Source organism: Staurois parvus, unplaced genomic scaffold (genome assembly GCF_062004578.1).
Source record: "Staurois parvus isolate SC_StPar_1 unplaced genomic scaffold, SC_StPar_1.0 ptg000409l, whole genome shotgun sequence".
NCBI lineage: Eukaryota > Metazoa > Chordata > Amphibia > Anura > Ranidae > Staurois > Staurois parvus.
Window position 1 is genome coordinate 2412054 of NW_028318205.1, and position 20355 is coordinate 2432408.

At 42.6% G+C, this 20355-nt stretch overlaps 1 protein-coding gene across 21 annotated transcripts in view; it reads right to left on the reverse strand.

The window, feature by feature from the left end:
- MYT1L (myelin transcription factor 1 like) overlaps positions 1-20355 on the reverse strand; it is a 664471-nt gene that overhangs the window by 225470 nt on the left and 418646 nt on the right. For 20 of the 21 annotated variants that reach the window (XM_089686713.1, XM_089686712.1, XM_089686714.1 and 17 more), the window contains 2 exons: positions 603-657; positions 386-419 (listed from right to left, as the gene is read on the reverse strand). The exons of the other annotated variant lie outside the window; for it this stretch is intronic. In XM_089686713.1, coding sequence (XP_089542839.1) covers positions 386-419; positions 603-657 — 89 coding nt within the window. The remainder of the gene's footprint in view (positions 1-385; positions 420-602; positions 658-20355) is intronic. 21 annotated transcript variants of the gene reach the window in all.

The following is a 20355-nucleotide window of genomic DNA, read 5'->3' on the forward strand; positions in this document are numbered from 1 at the left end:
CAGGTGAATTAGAAGATTGCCTAAATCCTTATGAAAGTGTTGGCAAGTGAGTTAGATGGGTGCATGTACCTGTATTAAAGACAGGTGACTTACAAATATCTCCATATCTGCCCTAAAATTCAGAAGATCATTAGCAGGATACCCAAAGGTTTATGTAGATGGAGGGCAAAAAAGACAAAAAGACACAAATCAAAAACCTGGCATTAAAAAAGAAAAGGGAGGTGATGCCAAATCTATTTTATTAGCAAGCCTCGGGAGAATTAATTTAATCAATGCATCAGGGCATGAGTAAGGCACCGGTGAACTTGAAAGTGCATTATGCCCATTAAAAGGCCTGAATTTTCTAAATTGCTAATGGGATGTATTTTACACTGTGAGCACTAACCTGAACAGCTCTTGTATGGCTGGTTCCACAGGAACTGTAGAGAGAATGGAAAATATAAAAATTTATCATCTATCATAAGTATCCCTCTGATATAGAAAATTACCCAAAAGGTTATGCAAAAAGGAAGGGTCAGAATGAATTGCGGAAAGAGATTCTACAGGATGAAGGTCATTGCTGAGTGGAGGCCCTGAGTGATTTAGTGAAGCACGGAACGTACCTCGAACACCTTTGGAGCGCGTGCGATGCCGTTTCTCGTCTGTATCCACCTCCATCTGGGAATAGATTAGCAGGCAGTGAATGCTCTTATCCTTCATGCACAGACTATCAATGCTCTGTCTGCTGCAGACTGTCACACAATCTTTTCTATTTTAGAACAAGGATTTCTTTACGTGAGGCGATAAGCTCAGTAATTATATGGAATAACAATGAATTATATGGAATACCAATGAATTCTTTACATTTTCACACATGTCAGTACTGTGATTCAAACCGTGAAGATTTTCCTTTCTCGTATGCGATATTCGGTCATACTGAGTCATAGATCTGCATGGTTTTTATTGAATAGATTTTATTATTTTATGCAATTTATTGATTACATTTCCTAGTATTTTTTTTAACCATATGGACATATTAACCCACAGGCATGATAGGAAATCAAGCTAACACAAATCAGTACACCGCTGTATTGTGTGTACCTAATGTTCACTATTAATCTCCTTTGATGCAGACACCTCTAGTTTAGATATTATACATAATATTGATGTTCCTATATATAATTTGCACTGTAAATGTTAGTAGGTGGGGGGAAGAGTTCTGGAGCTAAAGGGCTAATGAGGGAAAAAGTTAGGAGAGCTAAGAAAGTGAAGAGGGTAGAGACCATGGAGCAGAAAAATAAAGGTGATGAAGAAGGGGTTAAAAAGTAGGCACTGATAAATAAGGAGCAGTACAGGTGGTAGAGTGTAGGCACTGATAAAGAAGAAGGGTACCGTTAGCAGAGGGTAGACACCAATAAAGAAAGAGATGTTCAGGTGGTAGAGAATAGGCACTAATAAAGGAGGGGCACAGGTGGTAGAGGGTAGACACTAATAAAGAAGGAGGGTTACAGATAGCAGAGGGTAGGCATCCATAAAGAAGAAGGGGTACAGGTGGTAGAGAGTAGGCAATGATAAAGAAGAAGGAGTACAGGTGGCAAAGGGTAGGCACATATAAAGAAGGAGGGGTACTGTAGCAATCTTGCTCATCAGAGATGGACGCGGTCTCAGACTTGGGTCTCAGAACAGCAGGAGGACGTCCCTGACACCTCCCCTTGTTCTGACCCGGGGGACTCTGCCTAAAGTGGGTCTCAGCAGCTGTCATTGTTTGCTACAGGACCGCTGGCTGGGACCTGTAGTTCCACCTTTGAGGCTACCCTACAGACAGACCAGACCCTGGAGCAGCTCAGAAACCTGGCTAATCGCCCCCCTGCGGAGAATGATAAACAAAAGGTTTACTGGGAGCAGGGGAGGTTGTATAGGGAGGGGCTGCCCACCGAGGGGAGGGGGGCTGATACTGGTAGGAGACAGCTTGTCGTGCCTCATCCCTTAAGGGGACAGTTGCTGAAGGTGGCTCATGAGATTCCTCTGGCCAGGCACCTAGGGATCACTAAGACCCTAGCCTGATTGATCCATAAATTCTTTTGGCCTGCCATGTTAACGGACATAGCGGATTACTGTCGGTCCTGTGTTACCTGTCAGCGAGTTGGCAAGGCAGGAGAGGTGCACATGGCCCCATTACAACCTTTGCCTGTGATTGATGAACCTTTTAAGAGGGTGGCGGTAGACATCGTGGGGCCTCTAGCCATCCCTAGCAGTTCAGGCAAACATTATATCCAGACAGAAGTCGACTATGCAACCCGGTATCCGGAAGCTGTGGCTCTCTCCTCCCTCCGGGCGGACAAGGTTGCGGATGCTCTGCTGGGGATCTTCACCAGAGTGGGATTTCCGGCCGAGCCTATTAGTGATCAAGGGCCCCAGTTTGTGTCCGACCTGATGCAAGCTCTCTGTCAGAAGATACAGATGACGCACATCATGGCCAGTCCTTACCATCCACAAACGAATGGCTTGTGCGAACGTTTCAATGGCACATTGAAACAAATGTTGCGCACCTTTGTGGAGTCCCAGGGCAAGGACTGGGAACAGTATCTGCCTCATCTGCTATTCGCTTACAGAGAGGTGCCTCAGGAGTCCACCGGGTTTTCGCCCTTTGAACTTCTGTACGGGCGGAGGGTGAGAGGGCCTCTGGACCTAATCTGTGAGACCTGGGAGGACAAGATTGTGGACCCTGAGGTATCTGTGGTGAATTACGTGCTCAGATTCTGGGATGAAATGGAGATGCTGGTAGGGATGGTACGGGAAAATATGGCCCTGGCCCAGACCAGGCAGAAACGTTGGTATGACCGTAATGCCAGGGAGCGGACATACAACGTTGGGCAGCAGGTGTATGTTCTGCTCCCCTTGCGGCAGAACAAACTGCAGGCTGCCTCGGAAGGCCCGTATCCCATCACCCAGCGCCTGAACAATGTGACCAATCTGGTCAGGTTGGGAGAAGGGAGCAGACGGCAGAAGGCCTTCCATGTTAATATGATCAAGGCCCACCACGAACGTACGGCCTACGTCATGCCAGTCTGCAGCCAACAGGAGTCTGAGGAGGCTGACCCCCTCCTAGACCTACTCACAGACATTAGGGAAGGGGAGTCAGCCCTCCCGATCAACCCCCACCTTACCCCCACTCAGGTACCTGGGCTGGAGAGAGTGCTGGCAGTATATGGGGGTAGGTTTACTGGGAAGCCTGGGAGAACCCACCTCGCTGCCCACAAAGTAGACACAGGGGCCCATCCTCCTATTAAACAATCGGCTTATCGCGTCTCATTAGAGGTGCTGGCTAATATGAAAAAGGAGGTGGAGGAAATGCTGCAGTTGGGGGTGATTCAGAAGTCCCACAGTTCCTGGGTGTCTCCTGTAGTCCTGGTCCCCAAAAAGGACCGGACGACCAGGTTCTGTGTGGACTATCGGAAACTGAACGCCATCACCATGGCCGATGCCTACCCCATGCCCCGGATCGATGAATTGTTGGATAGGCTGGCGGCTGCCTGCTATCTCACAATCATGGATCTGAGCAGGGGTACTGGCAAATTTCTCTAGCACCTGAGGCCCGGGAAAAGTCGGCCTTCATCACCCCATTCGGCTTGTTCAAATTCACGGTGATGCCCTTTGGGATGAAGAATGCCCCAGCTACCTTCCAGAGGGTTATGAATGACCTGTTGGAGGGGCTGGAACAATGCACAGTAGCCTACCTGGATGACATCGCCGTGTTCAGCCCCACCTGGGACAAACATCTGGTACATCTGTCACAGGTTCTGGACAAACTGACAGCCACCAATCTGACAGTCAAACCCAGCAAGTGTCAGATAGGCATGACAGATGTCCAGTATTTGGGACACCAGGTAGGAGGAGGCACCCTGAGACCTGAAACAGGGAAGGTGGAGGCCATCCTGGCCTGGCCTACCCCACAAACCAAGAAACAGGTCATGTCATTCCTGGGGACAGCTGGCTACTATCGGAAGTTTGTCTGTAACTATAGTAGCCTGGCGAAACCCTTGACTGACCTGACCAAGAAGAAACTACCCAAGGTGGTGTCGTGGACACCTGACTGTGAGAAGGCCTTCCAGGCCTTGAAGGAGGCGCTGGCAGCGCCCCTGTGCTACAGGCTCCAGACTTCACGTGTCGTTTCCTAGTGCAGACGGATGCCTCTGCATATGGATTGGGTGCAGTCCTGAGCCAGGTGGTTGGTGCAGGAGAGTAACATCCCATCCTCTACCTGAGCCGGAAGCTGCTCCCGAGGGAGGTAGCATACGCCACGATTGAAAAAGAGTGCCTGGCGATCGTGTGGGCACTCCAGAAGTTACAAATGTACCTTTATGGGCGGCACTTCACCGTGATCACTGATCACAATCCCCTGAGCTGGCTAAATCGTGTGGCTGGGGAGAACTGCAAACTACTCCGGTGGAGCCTAATTCTTCAGCAATACGATTTCACCATACAGCATAAGAAGGGCAGCGCCCATGGCAACGGGGTTGAGCTATCACGACCGGTCGAGCCGGCAGAAGTCAGTTGCGTCGGGGGGGACTTGTAGTCCCCTCCCTTGCAATTACCTGAGGGGGAGGTGTAGCAATCTTGCTCATCAGAGATGGACGCAGAGTTTCCCTTTTTTTTTTAATTAAATGTATTCCTCAATCCTTTATTCTCCTTTCCCCTCCCTTCCTGAGAGGCATAGTGACAGATGTGTGTGTGCTGGTTATGGGTCAACAGCAGGGCAAGGCGTCCCTAGTTCGGTGCCGAGCAGTCTGCGAAAGTGTAGCCTTCCTCACCTAAGTCATGATAAGGCCAGTGTTCCTCAGAGAATTGGAGAAGCACTGTCCCAAGAACCTGTGTGATTTCCCACCTTGGAAAACAGATAACAGAGCCTTCTCAAGAGTTCAAGGCATTCCCCAGAAGCACAAACCAGATAACATTTTTTAAAAGAGTCAGTTTGTCCCCTATGTTTCATATCATGGATTATGACAGATGTTGGTTCTAATTCAGAGTTCGCCCGACTGACCCCTCCCTAAACAGCGTATTGGTCAGTTACTCAGAGCCATTCCCCCTGCTGGGGGATTTTAAAACTCAGGCTACCAGGCCTACAGAGTTAAGTTGAAGACATCTCCTATCTTTCCATCGTAACATAGGGAGATCAAAGACCCTTTTGCTCTGTAACTTGGATCTGCTACCTCAAGGCTTAACATGGCAAGTAACTTAACCTTTTAACTTCTCCCTGTAATCTCTTTGCTATGCTGTGCTGTTTTCTATGTAAATATATATATCTTAGTTACATCTTCTTTGTAAATATTTTATTGCACCTGTTTGACTCTTTTAGTAATAAATCTCTCTTTCTGAAAGTGTTAAACTGTTTCTAAGCGCTTACTTGCAATTCACGAATTCCTGCCTTTGAAGAGACACTACTGTGTTTGATTAATCCTCTGCCCAATCGGCCTGCGGTGACCGTATTGGACAGGCGACTTTTCAACCATTACAGTGTATATTTGATAAAGAGAGTTTCCCTTTCTCTGTACAAAAAGGGGTGGTGGCAGTGTGAAGGGTTAGTTGTGTAATTGGACAATCGTTGTGCAGGGCGCAGCTGATTGTGGCATTGTTACGCACGTCACATCGTGGTCTGGATCGGCCAGTCCTTCGGTCACGAGTTTGGTGAGAAGGTCTGGGGTCTGACGCCGCGATCGTGACGTATTGTTGGTCGCGGTCGTGCGATTGTGAACACTAGCAATAAAAGATGTATATACAACACACACCCTTTAGTTAGTTCTGAAACCTGTGACCCATGGAGAAGCACCTGCAATCTGTCGCTTATTTATGGTGATGGAACACCATTGATGTCTATCCTTATTAGCACGCATAGCTAGCACTTTATCCAGATAGATATGTTATATACTGTATTCCTACTGAATATTATCTTCCACATACAGTGGATATAAAAAGTCTACACACCCCTGTTAAAATCTCAGGTTTCTGTGATGTAAACAAATGAGACAAACATAAATCATTTCAAAACTTTTTCCACCTTTAATGACCTATAAACTGTACAACTCAATTGAAGAACAAACTGAAATCTCTTATGGGGGGGGGAGTAAACATAAAAAACTAAAATAATGCGGTTGCATAAGTGTGCACACCCTCTTATAACTGGGGGTGTAGCTATGTTCAGAATTAGCTTCCAAAGCATCACAGGGATCTCATTGTTAAAAGGTATCAGCCAGGAGAAGGGTACAAAAGAATTTCCAAGGCATTAGATATACCACAGGATCTGACAGTTTTGGAGTGTTTTTGCAAGGATGAGTGGGCAAATATTGCCAAGTCAAGATGTGACATGCTGATAGACTCGTACCCAAAAAGACAGAGTGTTGTAATGAAATCAAAAGGTGCTTCAACAAAGTATTAGTTTAACAACTTTCCAACCGCGCTATAGCTGAATGACAGCCACAGCGCGATTGTCCAGTCTGGAAGGGCGTCATATGACATTCTCCCACGCGCACCCGGGGGAGCGCATCTGCCGATCTCCATGATCTCTGTGTCCTACGGACACAGATGATCACATGATGTTCAATGACATAGCAGATCACTGGTAAATGCAGTTGCTGGTTATCGGCTGCACTTTCCTCACGCTGTCACAGCATGAGGAAAGTACTGCCGATAACCAGAAATTGTTAGAGGACGGATCAGCACCGATTACAGTGCCCTGTTGATCAGTGCCCAGCAGTGCCACCCACCAGTGCTGCCCACCTGTGCCCAGCAGTGCTGCCCATCAGTGCCACCCACCTGTGCCCAGCAGTGTCACCCACCTGTGCCTAGTAGTGCCACCCACCAATGCCCAGCAGTGCCCCCCCCCCCCAGCAGTGCCACCCATCAGTGCCATCCAACAGTGCCACCCATTAGTGCCCAGCAGTGTGACCAGTCAGTGTCGTCAGTCAGGGCCGCCAATCACTGCTGCCTATCAGTACCCATCATTGTTGCATATCAGTGCAGCATCATCAGTGCCACCCATCAGTGTCGCCTATCAGTGCTTCCTATCAGTGCCCATCAGAGCTACCTATCAGTGCGCATACGTGCTGCCTATCAGTGCACCCTCATCAACGTACATCAGTGAAGGAGAAAAATTACCTGTTTGCAAACTTTTATAATAGAAACAAAGAAAAACTTTTTTTTTCACATTTCTTTGCTCTTTTTTTTTATAGCGCAAGAAATAAAACACTCAGTGCCAAGTAAATACCACCAAAAGAAATGTCTATTTGTGTGAAAAAAACGGTAAAAATGTCATATGGGTGCACTGTTGCATGATCGCGCAACTGTCATTCAAATTGCGAAAGCGCTGAAAGCTGAAAATTGGCCTGGGCACGAAGAGGGTATAAGTGCCCGCTAGACAAGTGGTTAAGGGTGTGCACATTATTTTACATCACAGAAAGCTGCCATTTTAACAGGGGTGTGTAGACTTTTTATATCCACTGTACATTATCGCATACATACAGAGAAAGTGTGTGTACGTTGGTGCATATTCTGTATATGCTGTATATACAGCTGAAGACCTAGGCCATACCTCATAAGACAAATTGTCTCTGAGTCCTTCCTCACTGGACATATGCTTACAGAAATAGCTGTCAAGACTTGGGGTTCCAGGCACAGAGGCAGATCTGCTGCATGCAGTTATATAGACCGTGTTTTGGTGTCAGTGCTTTTTAAAATGTAAGTCAAAATGAATGCATTAGGGCTGATTTATAAAAGGAAAATAGACTGTTTACTTGTCAAGGGAAATTGCATCCCTTAGTGAATGAGGAAAAGTTCTGCTGACTTCCATCATTCAATCATGTGCAATGCTGTTTTCTTATTCTCCTTGCACATGATTGGGTATTCTTAGAAAAGTGAAAGTTTACCGCATTCATTAAGCTCAGGAGAAAGTTACCTTGCAAAGCACAACTTCCCTTGCAAAGGGAAAAGCCTTTATCAAAACATCCCAAGTGTATTAGCTGCATCTATTAAGAGTATCTAAATACAATGTACAGTATCTATTTTACAGGTGTTGCAAAAGCGTAATTCCCGTTTGCAGCCAGTTTGGGATAACACCTATATTTGTTACATGCTCCCATTCTCATAGCATAACTTAATTATTTTTTAATGATTAAAATAATTAATCATTGAAAAATACTGCTTACCTTTTTATTTGCTTTCACTTGCTTAAAGATCCTATCTAGATTTCCCCTTCTATGTAATGTTTAGGAGGGGGCTTTGGAGTTATGTTTACCATAAAGTCTGTTCTGTGCTGGCAGATCTCATTATCTGTTGTAAACTAGATTTGAACACTGTCTGTCCTAACAAAGTATTGAAGATCTCAAGGCTTATGTTAAAGCACTTTTCCACAGTTTGTCTCTTAGTTTTTCTCTTCTAATAGTACCTTGAAATTATCCAGAATAGATTGCAGTCCTATGTAAATCTGCTTAAAAAAACAACCAAAAAAAGGGAAGAACACTTTTTTTTTAATTATTTTAGGTATGCTATGTGAGTTGGAATATATAACAAGCACATGGTGGGGGGGTTCTCAAATTTGACTGAAAAAGAGGAAACGGCCTTGAAGCAACCCCACCTAACCACTTGTTATCCTTACCTAGCCATAATTATTACTATTCCACGCTTCTTGCTCTCCTTAGCTAGTTTGTCTCCTGAATTCTTTTATTACTGTTTGCACAGTTATTTTTCCATCCATTTTTCAGAGACTACACATTTAAAATACATTAAAAAATGGGACAAATTGCTACCTATTAACAGTATATAGTTGTTTTAAAATGATCCCTAATGCAAAATACTAGAAATCAATAGACTGATAGCTGAAATATTAGTTTAACTGCATAGTATACTGTCTGTATATAATAGGAAGATGTTAAGGTATTGCAGCAATTTTGACTCCATCCCAAAATTTTGTTGAAACTGCTTCCATGTGCATAAAATATTCCCAAAGAATGACATGTCAATCATGGCTTTTCATTTCTTACACAGTAAGAAAACACTCTAAAAACTGCCACATAAAAAGGCACAAATATCACAGAATTATTGAACACAAGCAGTGACCGTGTGCGGGGTATAAAATAGGACTGTCAGATGCCAAACTGAAAAAATTCTTTAGCAAGGTGAGAATCTCATCCTGCAGATAATAGGAGTTAAAATGCAGCTTTCATTTAGTCAGAGTTCACATTCACAAACCTTTCAGCATTTTTCAAAAAAGCTTCTGATAATGCAGGATAAACTACTCAGAGCTTGCATTTGGTGATTTCCTCTATAATAAACCTCCTCATTTACACCCTATATAGTCAGCTTCAATGCACCTCTAGCCACAAAAAAATGAAATGCTCTTATGATCTTCAAGGCACGGTGATTGACGCTGAATGACGATAGCAGCACCTGCTCAGCGTAACTAAATCCAGTTCCAGGCTCTGATGCTTTCTAGCTTAGCCTTGTGTGAAAGGAAAGGTGCACTGATTAGGATAATATGGTAACTGTCAGCTTTGTTGGACTCTCAGAACTTTAACCAATTAAGTACCAGCTTGTAATACCCCTTTTGTTACTAGGCCTTTTACTTTGAATGACAATTACTCCATCATACAACATTCGACTCAAATTCATTTTAGATCATTTTTGTGAGACAGAGCATTCTCTTGATGTTAATTGATTACCACTGGATTGTTACTGTTTACTATATATTGGAAGAAGACTAGAAATTTCGAAAAAAAAAAGATTGGTAAAAAAAATGCTAGAACAGTGCAAACACCCACCAAAGGACCCCTTTTTGAAAGTAAACACCCTAAAATGATCTTGTTTTTTTGCCACAATTGTTTTTTTAAATGAAGACACATGCCAGTATTAAGGGGATCAAAACATGGAGCTTGTTAATGGTGCACTAAATATGGTGCATACAGGTCATACACAGAGGGAAGTGGAGGTGAAGGGGTTAATGTATACACATACAGTATAGTTGGAGGATGAGGATGAAAGGGTTGTGCAGATGTATAGGATACGGGAGGCGAAGGGTTAATATGCAGGTCTCATACAGAAACACTATTAAGATCCATAGTTTAAAAGAGAAGTAGACTATTAAAAAAATATATATATACTGACCTAGGTGCATGCAGCATCTGTCCCCCGTTGGCTATGTAGTGAGAACTGAGTGATCAAACAGCACTAATCTCTCTGTTCTCCCCTGTTCTCTGAGTAGAGAGCTGTGACTGTCAGTCTCCAGCTCTCTGCTCTGCCCCTCCAGCGCTCACTGGAGTGCTGGGCTGTGGAAGGGTAGGGAGGGGCTGGCACAGACTCTCGGGGGATCACTGAAAGGATGAGCCAGGTGCCAGTCAAGGGTTCTGGGAGGATCCTGACAATATGCCTGGGATCGTTTTAGAGCCTGATCCAGCTCAGTGATGTCAGCCAACAGCTAGCTTTAAGCCACTGTCATTTGAAAATGGATCACAGGAGTGCGACATGAACTGCTCTGTTGTGATCCAAAGGAGAAGTATAGCCAAAATAACTCCTTTAAGAGAGAAGAGGGGACTGCTACCCTGATCTGTACAGTGATTCATGAACTAATGAATGACTCATTACTAATGCATGACTCTTGCAATCAAGTAAGGGGAGGACTCACAGATGTAAACGTACACTGCTTACATCATGTGGTCACTGTGATTGGTCCCTCTATGGCCAATCACAGCAATCCTAAGGTACAGATTTTATTGCATTAGCTCTGTACACAGTGTCCATGAAAAGAGCTGTCCAAGGATGGCTGAATTCACTGACATTCCCGAGTACAAAAGGTGCCCAACAGTGCTTTATCAAGTACTAGACTCGTCTACCTTACCAACGATACAGTGTCTGCTACCCCTTTCTTTCTTCAAATCCCTTCATTGGCAGCCACTTACTCAAAGAATTTATTCAATTCAAAATACTAACAACTTACAAACCCATCCACAACTCCACCCCCAGATACATTACTAACCTTGTCTCAAAACGCCAACCAAATCATTCTCTTCGTTCCTCTCAAGACCTTGTGCTCTCTAGATCCCTTGTCACCTCCTGCACGCTCGCCTCCAGGACTTTTCCTGAGTCTCTCCCATCCTATGGAACTCCCTACCCTAACCTGTCTGGCTATCTCCTTCTCTGTCCACTTTTAGACAATCCCTGAAAACCCTTCTCTTCAGAGAAGCCTATCCCACCTCCACCTAATAACTGTATTTCAACTTTCTCCATCAGTTCATCCCCCACAGTTATTACCTTTTGTACCACTTGACCCTTCCTTTTAGATTGTAAGCTCTAACAAGCAGGGCCCTTCTGCACTGAATTGTATTGTAACTGTACTGTCTGCCCTCATGTTGTAAAGTGCTGAGCAAACTGTTGGCACTATACAGTATATATATATATATATATATATATATATATATTGAATAATAATAATGTTTATAAGTTACAACAATCAGCCATTTATTAACCTACCATTGTGGAAAAACAGTTACAGATGATACTCTGCTTAAAAAAAATAACTCAAATTACATTAAAAAAGAGGCCTTTTACTTTTTCCCCTGAATCACAGGATGTATAATCTGTGCGCATTGTTGTCTGCAAACCATTGTATCTGTAAAATTCTTTGTTCATTGTCCTAGTTGTCACCTGTCCCTGAGTATCAATGCTTTTAAACACTGCTTAATGTCCTTACAAAATAATTTTTTAATGTTATACTTTGTCGCTTATGAATGTTATACAGTTTATTTAAAGCTTACTCTAGGCAGATATAAAACACACAAATGAATGCAATTCCCTATTTATTAATACATCAATAAAGGCATTTTTAAATGCAAGCAGTGTAATCTAATTTGACAAGGCTATGTTCACCTTTCATATCATATTACATGTTACACCCATATCCAGGGTGTAACATGTAACATGATGCTAAACAAGCAGCCCACCCGGCCATGTCATTCATTCATAGAGTTCTGTGAATGGGAGAGCTACAACTACCATCAGCAATTAAAAAAAGAAAGAAGAAAATAGGCTGCACACCTAAAAAGGTTACCGTCAAAAATGTTTATTGAACAACAAGCACAATATAAAACATCGGAGATACAGCTTGCATACCCAACATCACTAAGACACCTAACCCCTAGAATGGAAGGGGACCCTTCATGTGGTACATAGATGGATGGAAAAATTGTGCATAGGGTCTACACTACCCTGATGGAATAATCCCCAATGAACCAAATGCGCCCACCCACCCAGCCAATCCCAACCACCCACTAACCCCTTGCAATCCCCATGATGTACCCTCCAGTAAGAAAACCCACCCGCCCTATCACCCCCTCTCTGAAGGAGAGAGAGGAGCTGAGGGTGAAACATCAGGTCACTGACACCCCTGACCCCCAGCACCCGCAAGATGGAGACCTAATCCCCCCAGACACCGAAGGCACCTGGAATCAAATACATTAGTATGCAATCAGCTAATCATTGACCATAAAAAATGGGTACACACCCAGCTGAATATACACTAGTAGAATACACAGTGAATGAAACCTGCTAGGCAATGACCAAAATCTATATAAAGAGATAGCAGTATGACCAGATGTCAATATGAAGGGCTATAGCCTTAAAATCCAGTGCATATGTGGTGACATATATCCTCTGATGTGTCCAAAGCCAAATGGAAAAAAGGCAGTGTTAATTAGTGTAATCAGCTGGGAACTGAAGAAATCTCAGAAGTAGGCAGGACTAAACGTTTTAGTGTAGCACGTGCCCTCCCCCCCCACCTCCCTCCAGCATTCACATGCCATCTCCACACCTCGTGGAGCATTTCTGGACTCCTGGACTTTTACCACATGGACACCCAGATCTGGATTGTGCCCATTGTACATGATCGGTAGCCACCTATGGAGTGATGACAGGAATTCCTGCAGGACATGGATATTCCATCAACACTCTAGCCTAGACCTTATTTCACAGGACCCTGGTGGTTCCAATGGTTTGTGAGTAGTGGTGACCCTGTGCTGTTACTTTAATCATATCAGCTGTACAGTTGCATAGGCTGGACTGGTTACACACGTGGATGTCGCTGATACAGTTCTCCTTTTGATGTTTTCTTACTGGCATGACTGTTCATCATAGTACTGGACTCCATGTCAAGGCCCACTCCCACCTCACGGTGATTACAGTGTATTGCCTGGTTATCAGCTGCTCCATCATAGCAGGCTGCCTGTGTGCTATACATCTTTCATCTTATACCGTGTGGACTGTTCCCAGCTGATTACACTAATTAACACTGCCTTTTTTCCATCTGGCTTTGGACACATCAGAGGATATATGTTACCTCATATGCACTGGATTTTGAGGCTATAGCCCTTCATATTGACATCCGGTCGTGCTGCTACCTCTTTATATAAATTTTGGTCATTGCCTAGCAGGTTTCATTCACTATGTCTAGTTTTTATGGTCAATGATTAGCTGATTGCATACTAATGTATTTGATTCCAGGTGCCTTCGGTGTCTGGGGGGATTAGGTCTCCATCTTGCGGGTGCTGGGAGGTCCGGGGTGTCAGTGGCCTGGGGTTTCACCCTCAGTTCCTCTCTCTCCTTCAGGGAGGGGGGTGATAGGGCAGTTGGGTTTTGTAACTGGGGGGTGCATCATGGTGATTGCAGGGGGTTAGTGGGAAGTTGGGTTTGGCTGGGTGGGTGAGTTTGGTTCATGGGGGATTATTCCATCGGGGTAGTGTAGACCCTATGGACACTTTTTCCATCCATCTATGTCCCACATGGGGGGTCCCCTTCCATTCTAGGGATTAGGTGTCTTAGTGATGTTTGGTATGAACGCTGTATCTCCGATATTTTATATTGTGCTTGTTGTTCAATAAACATTTTTGAAGTTAGCCTTTTAAAGGTGTGCAGCCTATTTTCTTCTTTCTTACTTTTATTGCTGTTGGCTTAGGTGGCAATCCTTCCAGACACTCTGGTGGCACCTCAATTACATGCATTATAGTAGATTGTGGAATCCCCAGCTTTTTCCCCTTCCCCCCCCCCCTTTTTTTTTACAACTACAGTCAGCCAATATGGTTGATGGCTTGTAGTTCTCAATGAACTACCAGGGTGCTGATGAGCGCTCCAACTACTTCATTGACTTTTTCTGTCATTCAGTAACTGCCTGCACGTATGAGGTTCAAGCAGACAGTTACACTGACAGTCTACAGGAGCATTGCATTGCACCAGCAATCCACTGATCATGGGTGCAATGCTTTACCAGCTCCTAATAAAAAAAATAAATGCAAATTATTTTTTCCTGTGTTTATTATTTGTTTTAAAGGTGAACTTAGCTTTTAAGCTCCTAACACAGCAAACCTTATATTATGTGAAGGAGAATCAGCTTAAGGAGCCAATTAGTTGTGCGCCAGTGCAAAGAGAATGTTGAGAGGACAGAGCATTGAAAGTGGGGAGCTCATCAGTGTACTGCTTCTTATTTCACTGTCCAGTCATAAGCTGAAGGGGAGAGGGGGGGGGACAAGACTGGTAAGTATTCTTGTACTATAGCAGTGATAGATCAGCCCCTCCATCCCCGCCTGGCAGGGTTGTGCTGTGTAGCAGAACTGTGTAAATCTCAGAAACAGATGGACAGAAACAGTTCTCATATAGAAAATCAGGTGTCTTTACCAAAAAATGATGTGGGCTTACTTTCCCAGAACCATGTGCAATATTGGATCTGTGATCAAATAGGACAGTGCTGGAAATGGCCATGATGTACCTTTCTGGGTGGAACTTGCGAATAGACTTCTCCACTGACAGAACTCTGCTGATGGTGCCAGCTGTAATTACAGGTCCTCCAGGGAAATCCCAATCAAGATTTAATCTAATAATCACAACACTCAGAAACTGCCCTATTATAACTTACCAACAATTTACTAACTGCTAAAACCAATGGCCACTAATATATACTAATACTACTAGACCATTCTGCTGCCTGTGATACTGTTGCCAACCTGCTCCTCCAAAAACACCACTCCCTTTGCCTTCAGGATTCTGCTCTTTCCTTGTTCTTCACTTACTTATCACAGCATTCCTTTAATGTTGCCTACAACTCTGTCTCCTCTCCACTTTTTCTTTCTGTAGGGGTCCCCCAAGGTTCTGTCCTAGGACCCCTTCTCTTCTCCAGCTACACCTCCTCCTTTGGTCATTTGATAAGTTCCCAATGCCATTTCTACGCTGATGGAACTCAAATCTATATCACCACTCCAGTCTCCTCTCGCATTACTAAATGATTAACTATGGATACTACCCTATAGATGTCGAAATATTGAGAAGGCCAACCTCGTCTGATTGATGCCATGCTAAAGGGTTCTCTCATTTTATGGACAGTACTGTTTTTACATATTGTGGATGAAATTCCTTATATTTTATCAAAGTGCTTTTAATAATTATGTAACTAAATATATGTTTTTAAAGAGCCAATATATTGGAGTAGCTGTCTCATTAGGTATCTGTAAAGTGCTGATATTTAGGAAACCAGTTTGTGGTTTCTTATTTTCTTTTTTGAGGTTTTCACCATATACTTGACATTTCGACAGGCAATAACTGGCTTTTGATAGGTGTATTATCAATAAAGTATGGTGGTGTATGATTTAAAAGGCAGATAACTTTTGCATATCTGGGGCACTCCTGGCTTTGTGTATAAAAAATTGTAAGGATGAAAACTTTTTATAACGAAATCTTCCACATACAGTATGTAGCTATAGTGAGACTTTGGCTTTGTACCTTGCACAATCCAAAACTTTGGCAGTGGAGTCCAATGCTGGGCTCATCCAATCATACAATTTGATTGATTCAGTCACACAATTTGCAAATCCAGCACCACAGCAGGAAAACTATTGACTGGACTGGCACTTTTAGGCTGATACTGTATTAGCTATGAACAGTGCAGTTCACATAAGCACAAATGCTACTTAAATGAGAATGCTATTCAGGTGTGCAGGTGTCTACAACAGCAGCTCATTCAACACAGTCATGTATTATGTGTGTAATTATATTATATGAAAAACCTCCAGCATATATCTTCTTGAACAGATTTATTGCATCTTCTGTATTGTTTTATACAGAATAATATTTCCTCTGACAGTTCAATTATTGATAATCAAATGAAATAGAAAAGGCAGACACCCACACAATGGTACTTAGCACTGGATTTTTATAGCAGATATATATTGCTTTTTTTTATCATTTGTTAATTAGTTTGTGTGTGTGTGTGCGTATAAACTATACATACAGTCATGGTCAAAAATATTGGCACCCTGCATTTTTCTCAGACAATGCTCCACTTCGCCAAGAAAATTGTTGCAATTACAAATGTTTTGACATTCTCATGTTTATTTATTTTATTTATATGTTCCTGTATCCACTGTGCACAACATTGTCAAGAGAAAAGAGAAAACCTTGATCAAAAATTGTAACAAAGGATTGTTCAAATGGTGGATAAGGAACCTCGATCAACTTCCTGACAAATTTAAACTGACCTTCAAGCACAGGGTACAAATGTGTCAGCTTGCACTATACTTTGCAACCTGAATGAAAAGGGACACTGTGGTAGGAGACCCAGGAGGACCCCACTGCTGACACAGAAACATATAAAATCCAGATTGAAGCTTTTCAAAACTAACCTGAGGAAGCCAAAACCCTTTTGGGAAAATGTGCTGTGGACAGACGAAATAAAATTACAGCTTTTTTGTAAAGTCCATCATTCTACTGTTTTCAGAAAAGCAATGAGACCTTTAAAGTAAAGTATACAGTCCCTACAGTCAAACATGGTGGAGGTTCACTGATGTTTTGGGGTTGATTTGCTGCTTCAGACACTGGATGTCTTGACTGTGTGCATGGCATTATGAAATCTGAAGACTACCAAAGAATTCTGGGGTGAACTGTAGAGCCCAGTGTCAGAAGGTTGGGTCTTCATCCGAGGTCATGGTTCTTAAATCAGACAATGACCCAAAGCACAAGTCAAACACCCAAAAATGGTTTCAGATAAAGCGCAGGAGAGTGATGAACTGGCTAGTAATGAGTCTAGATCTCAATCCCATAGAGCACCTGTGGAGAGATTTCAGAACAGTAGTTGGGAAAAGGATCCCTTCCAATCTGAGAGACCTGGAGCAGTTGGTAAAAGAAGAGTAGTCCCAAATTCCAGTAGAGAGGTGTATGAAACCCATCAATGGTTACAGGAAGCAATTGATTTCAGTTATATTTTCCAAGGGGTGTGCTACCAAATATTAAATTGAGGGTGCCAATAATTTTGTCCAGTTCATTTTTGGAGTTTAGGTGGAATGTGTCTGGCTTTTTGTTGCTCTACTTTTTTGTGTCATACCAATAGAATCAAAAGAAATAAACTTGGGAGTGCCTAAACATTTGTAATTGCAACAATTTTCTGGGTGAAGGGATGCATTATCTCACAGAAATGCAGGGGTACCAGTATTTTTGACCATGACTGTACTATATATATGTATATATATATATATATATATATATATATATATATAATGTGAAAGCCTTGTCAAAAATTGCTATCAAAGAAATGTTACAATAATAATCAACATCTTTAAACTTGTTGTATACCTCAGACATGAAATATGAACATGGTATATTCCTCTATAGTGTGTGCTTGTCTCTGTCCAGAACACTTGGAGCTAGTTCACACATATGCAAATTGGATGCATTTTGAACCGCATCCAATTCGCATGACATGTGAAAGAACATTGCTTTCTATTGTGCCTCTTTACATACAGTATGTCTGGTGCAACCGGAGTGCGGATTCAGTGTGAACTGACTATTGGAACGCTTCTGAATCACACTGAATGTCATTCAATCCTGACCTGATCCTGGTGTAAACCTGACCTGATCCTGATCTAATCCTGACCTGAAATGCTGAACAACTGCTTTATCAATTAGCTGTGAAAACTGAGATTCAATTGGCACTGCACATTTGTGAACGTGTTCCTGAGGACGCCGCTAAGCGGAACGTACGCAGAAGCGTGATTCCATCACTTCCGAGTTTCGGTGACATCACGTCTGGTTCAGCAAAAGCGAGGCTTGGAACACACGTCGGCCATTTTTGTATCACACGGGCTATATAGACTGGTGTCGGTTTTTAGGGACCCTCTGTATATGAGTGCACAATTGTTTGTTTTTTACAAAATGATTTATACTAATAAATGCTGCACTTAGAACGCATAAAATCTATTTTGATTTGCTTGAGTTGCCTGGAACATCCCTTTAATGGTAAGGAGAGGCTGACTCAAAGAGTTTATCCATTGTCGGTGTGCCTGGAGACGTAGGATCATTCATTTGGTGTCATTATCAGTGATATGCCGTTGATTGGGAGGAACATCCTAGGAAAGCCAGAGATGGACATTCCTATATATGTCATTACAATGTGCTATTGACCACCTTAACCAGGGTCAAATAAGTCTGGTGAGTGAGCAATTCAGTTATTTTCATCTGCACAGGGTGAAAGCTCACAGATTCCTGGTTTACAGCAACGTATTTTTGAAAGAACTGTTACTTCAACATTGTGACTCACTTCACGTTTATTATTAATTAAGGTTCCCTATTGTTCAGTTAACACTGGGAGTATATAGTATTGTACCCAGTTTTAAATACTATTTTGTTGCAAAATCTAGAGAGACTTATCGATTATATATTTCATGATTGCACAGCGCCTACTTATTCACAATTGTATATCATAGATAGGTTAAATCCTCCCCATCCTCACCAGATAAAAAAATGTTTTGGCTGGAATTACACTTTAAAGCCCAATTCTATATTGGGCTTTGAAAGAAATAAATCCTCCAACAGCTCATGGAAACAAATAAAGCTGCTCTACTCACCGGATATTTGGCACAGTGGTTCTCTAGGCTGGGATGACCCCCAGAGTCATTCAACTGTTTTCCTGTGATCTCAGGAGGTCAAAGCTCCGTCCACCCACCCTGAAGACATTGGGTGCCATTATGTGGTGTCTGTTTCTCCCCACCCCGGAAGACATATGACTTCATCAGACCAAGCTAAAGACAGTTGAAAAAATGATGTATGTACACTGTGCAGGGGTAGTCCATGAGGAAAGCAAGGGTACAAACGAGGGAGGGTCTGAGTTGGGATGGTTCATGAGGAAGGTAAGGTACAAATTGGGGAAGGGGGGCGGGGATCCAAGCTAATCTTTTAAGATCACTAATAGTGGTTGGTGGTATGCTGTACCCCTAAAGAAAGTGAGGATCACATTACATATGGCTTGAATATTCTATTAAAATCTAATCACTGTACTTCAACTTGGCAATTAAAACAATGTTAATACTCAATAGAATCAGTTCAGTTTTGAAATCCTATCCAAATTATCTACGTACTATTTCGAAAATCATTCACTTAAGAGTAATGTTAAAAATAAAAAATAAAAACGTAAGTAATCCTGAATTGTGTGCCTGCTGGAGTTTAAGGTCATGTACTGACTCATCTAGGAAACCAAGGATAATTGCACTTGGAAAGTGGCACAAAAATGTCATTCTGTTTTAGGCAGAACACAGTTATCCTGGTGGAAACAAGGACTGCCTCTCAAGCAAAGGTTTGGTCTGGGGAAATTAAAAATAGCAGCATTTGTTTACTAGCAAACAAAGCAATATATTAGTCTTCAGTGGAACTACAGATGCCATCATAAAATAGCGATCAAGGATTCCTGGGATTTCTAGATGTAGATGCACAAAATTGTCTACAAACTTTGCAGTATGAGGGCTACATTGCATACCTTAAAAATATTTTTGGGATGAAATAAAACAGTTTTAACTATGAGAGAATAAAATTTAAATAAATGAATAAACACACTCTAAGAAATAATGTGGCAAACAAAGGAAAAGAGAACACATTGGACCGCAATCCATGAACTTTGGTCCAATGTGTTCTCTTTTTCTTTGTTTGCTCTACTAGACTTAGGAAATGGCACTAGTTTATCCTGAGAGTTAAAAGCCTTGCTTTCCCACCTAGCATTGTCTCATTCTTGTTTGCTTATATAATTAATTAACAAAGAAATAATGTCACATCAGAAGACCCTCATAATTTTAGAAATCCTACCTTCAGAAGCTTTTCATAACATCAATATCAAGTCCTCCCTTCACATCAGAAGCTCCCAATGACATCAGAAGTGCCCCATCACATCAGATGTCCTCCCTTCACTTCAGAAGCCCCCATCACATCAGAAGACTTACCTTTACCACAGAAATTCTCCCTTGGCATCAGAAGCCCACCCCCCCATTACATAAAAAGTTCTCCCTGGACACCAGAAGCCCCCCATCACATCAG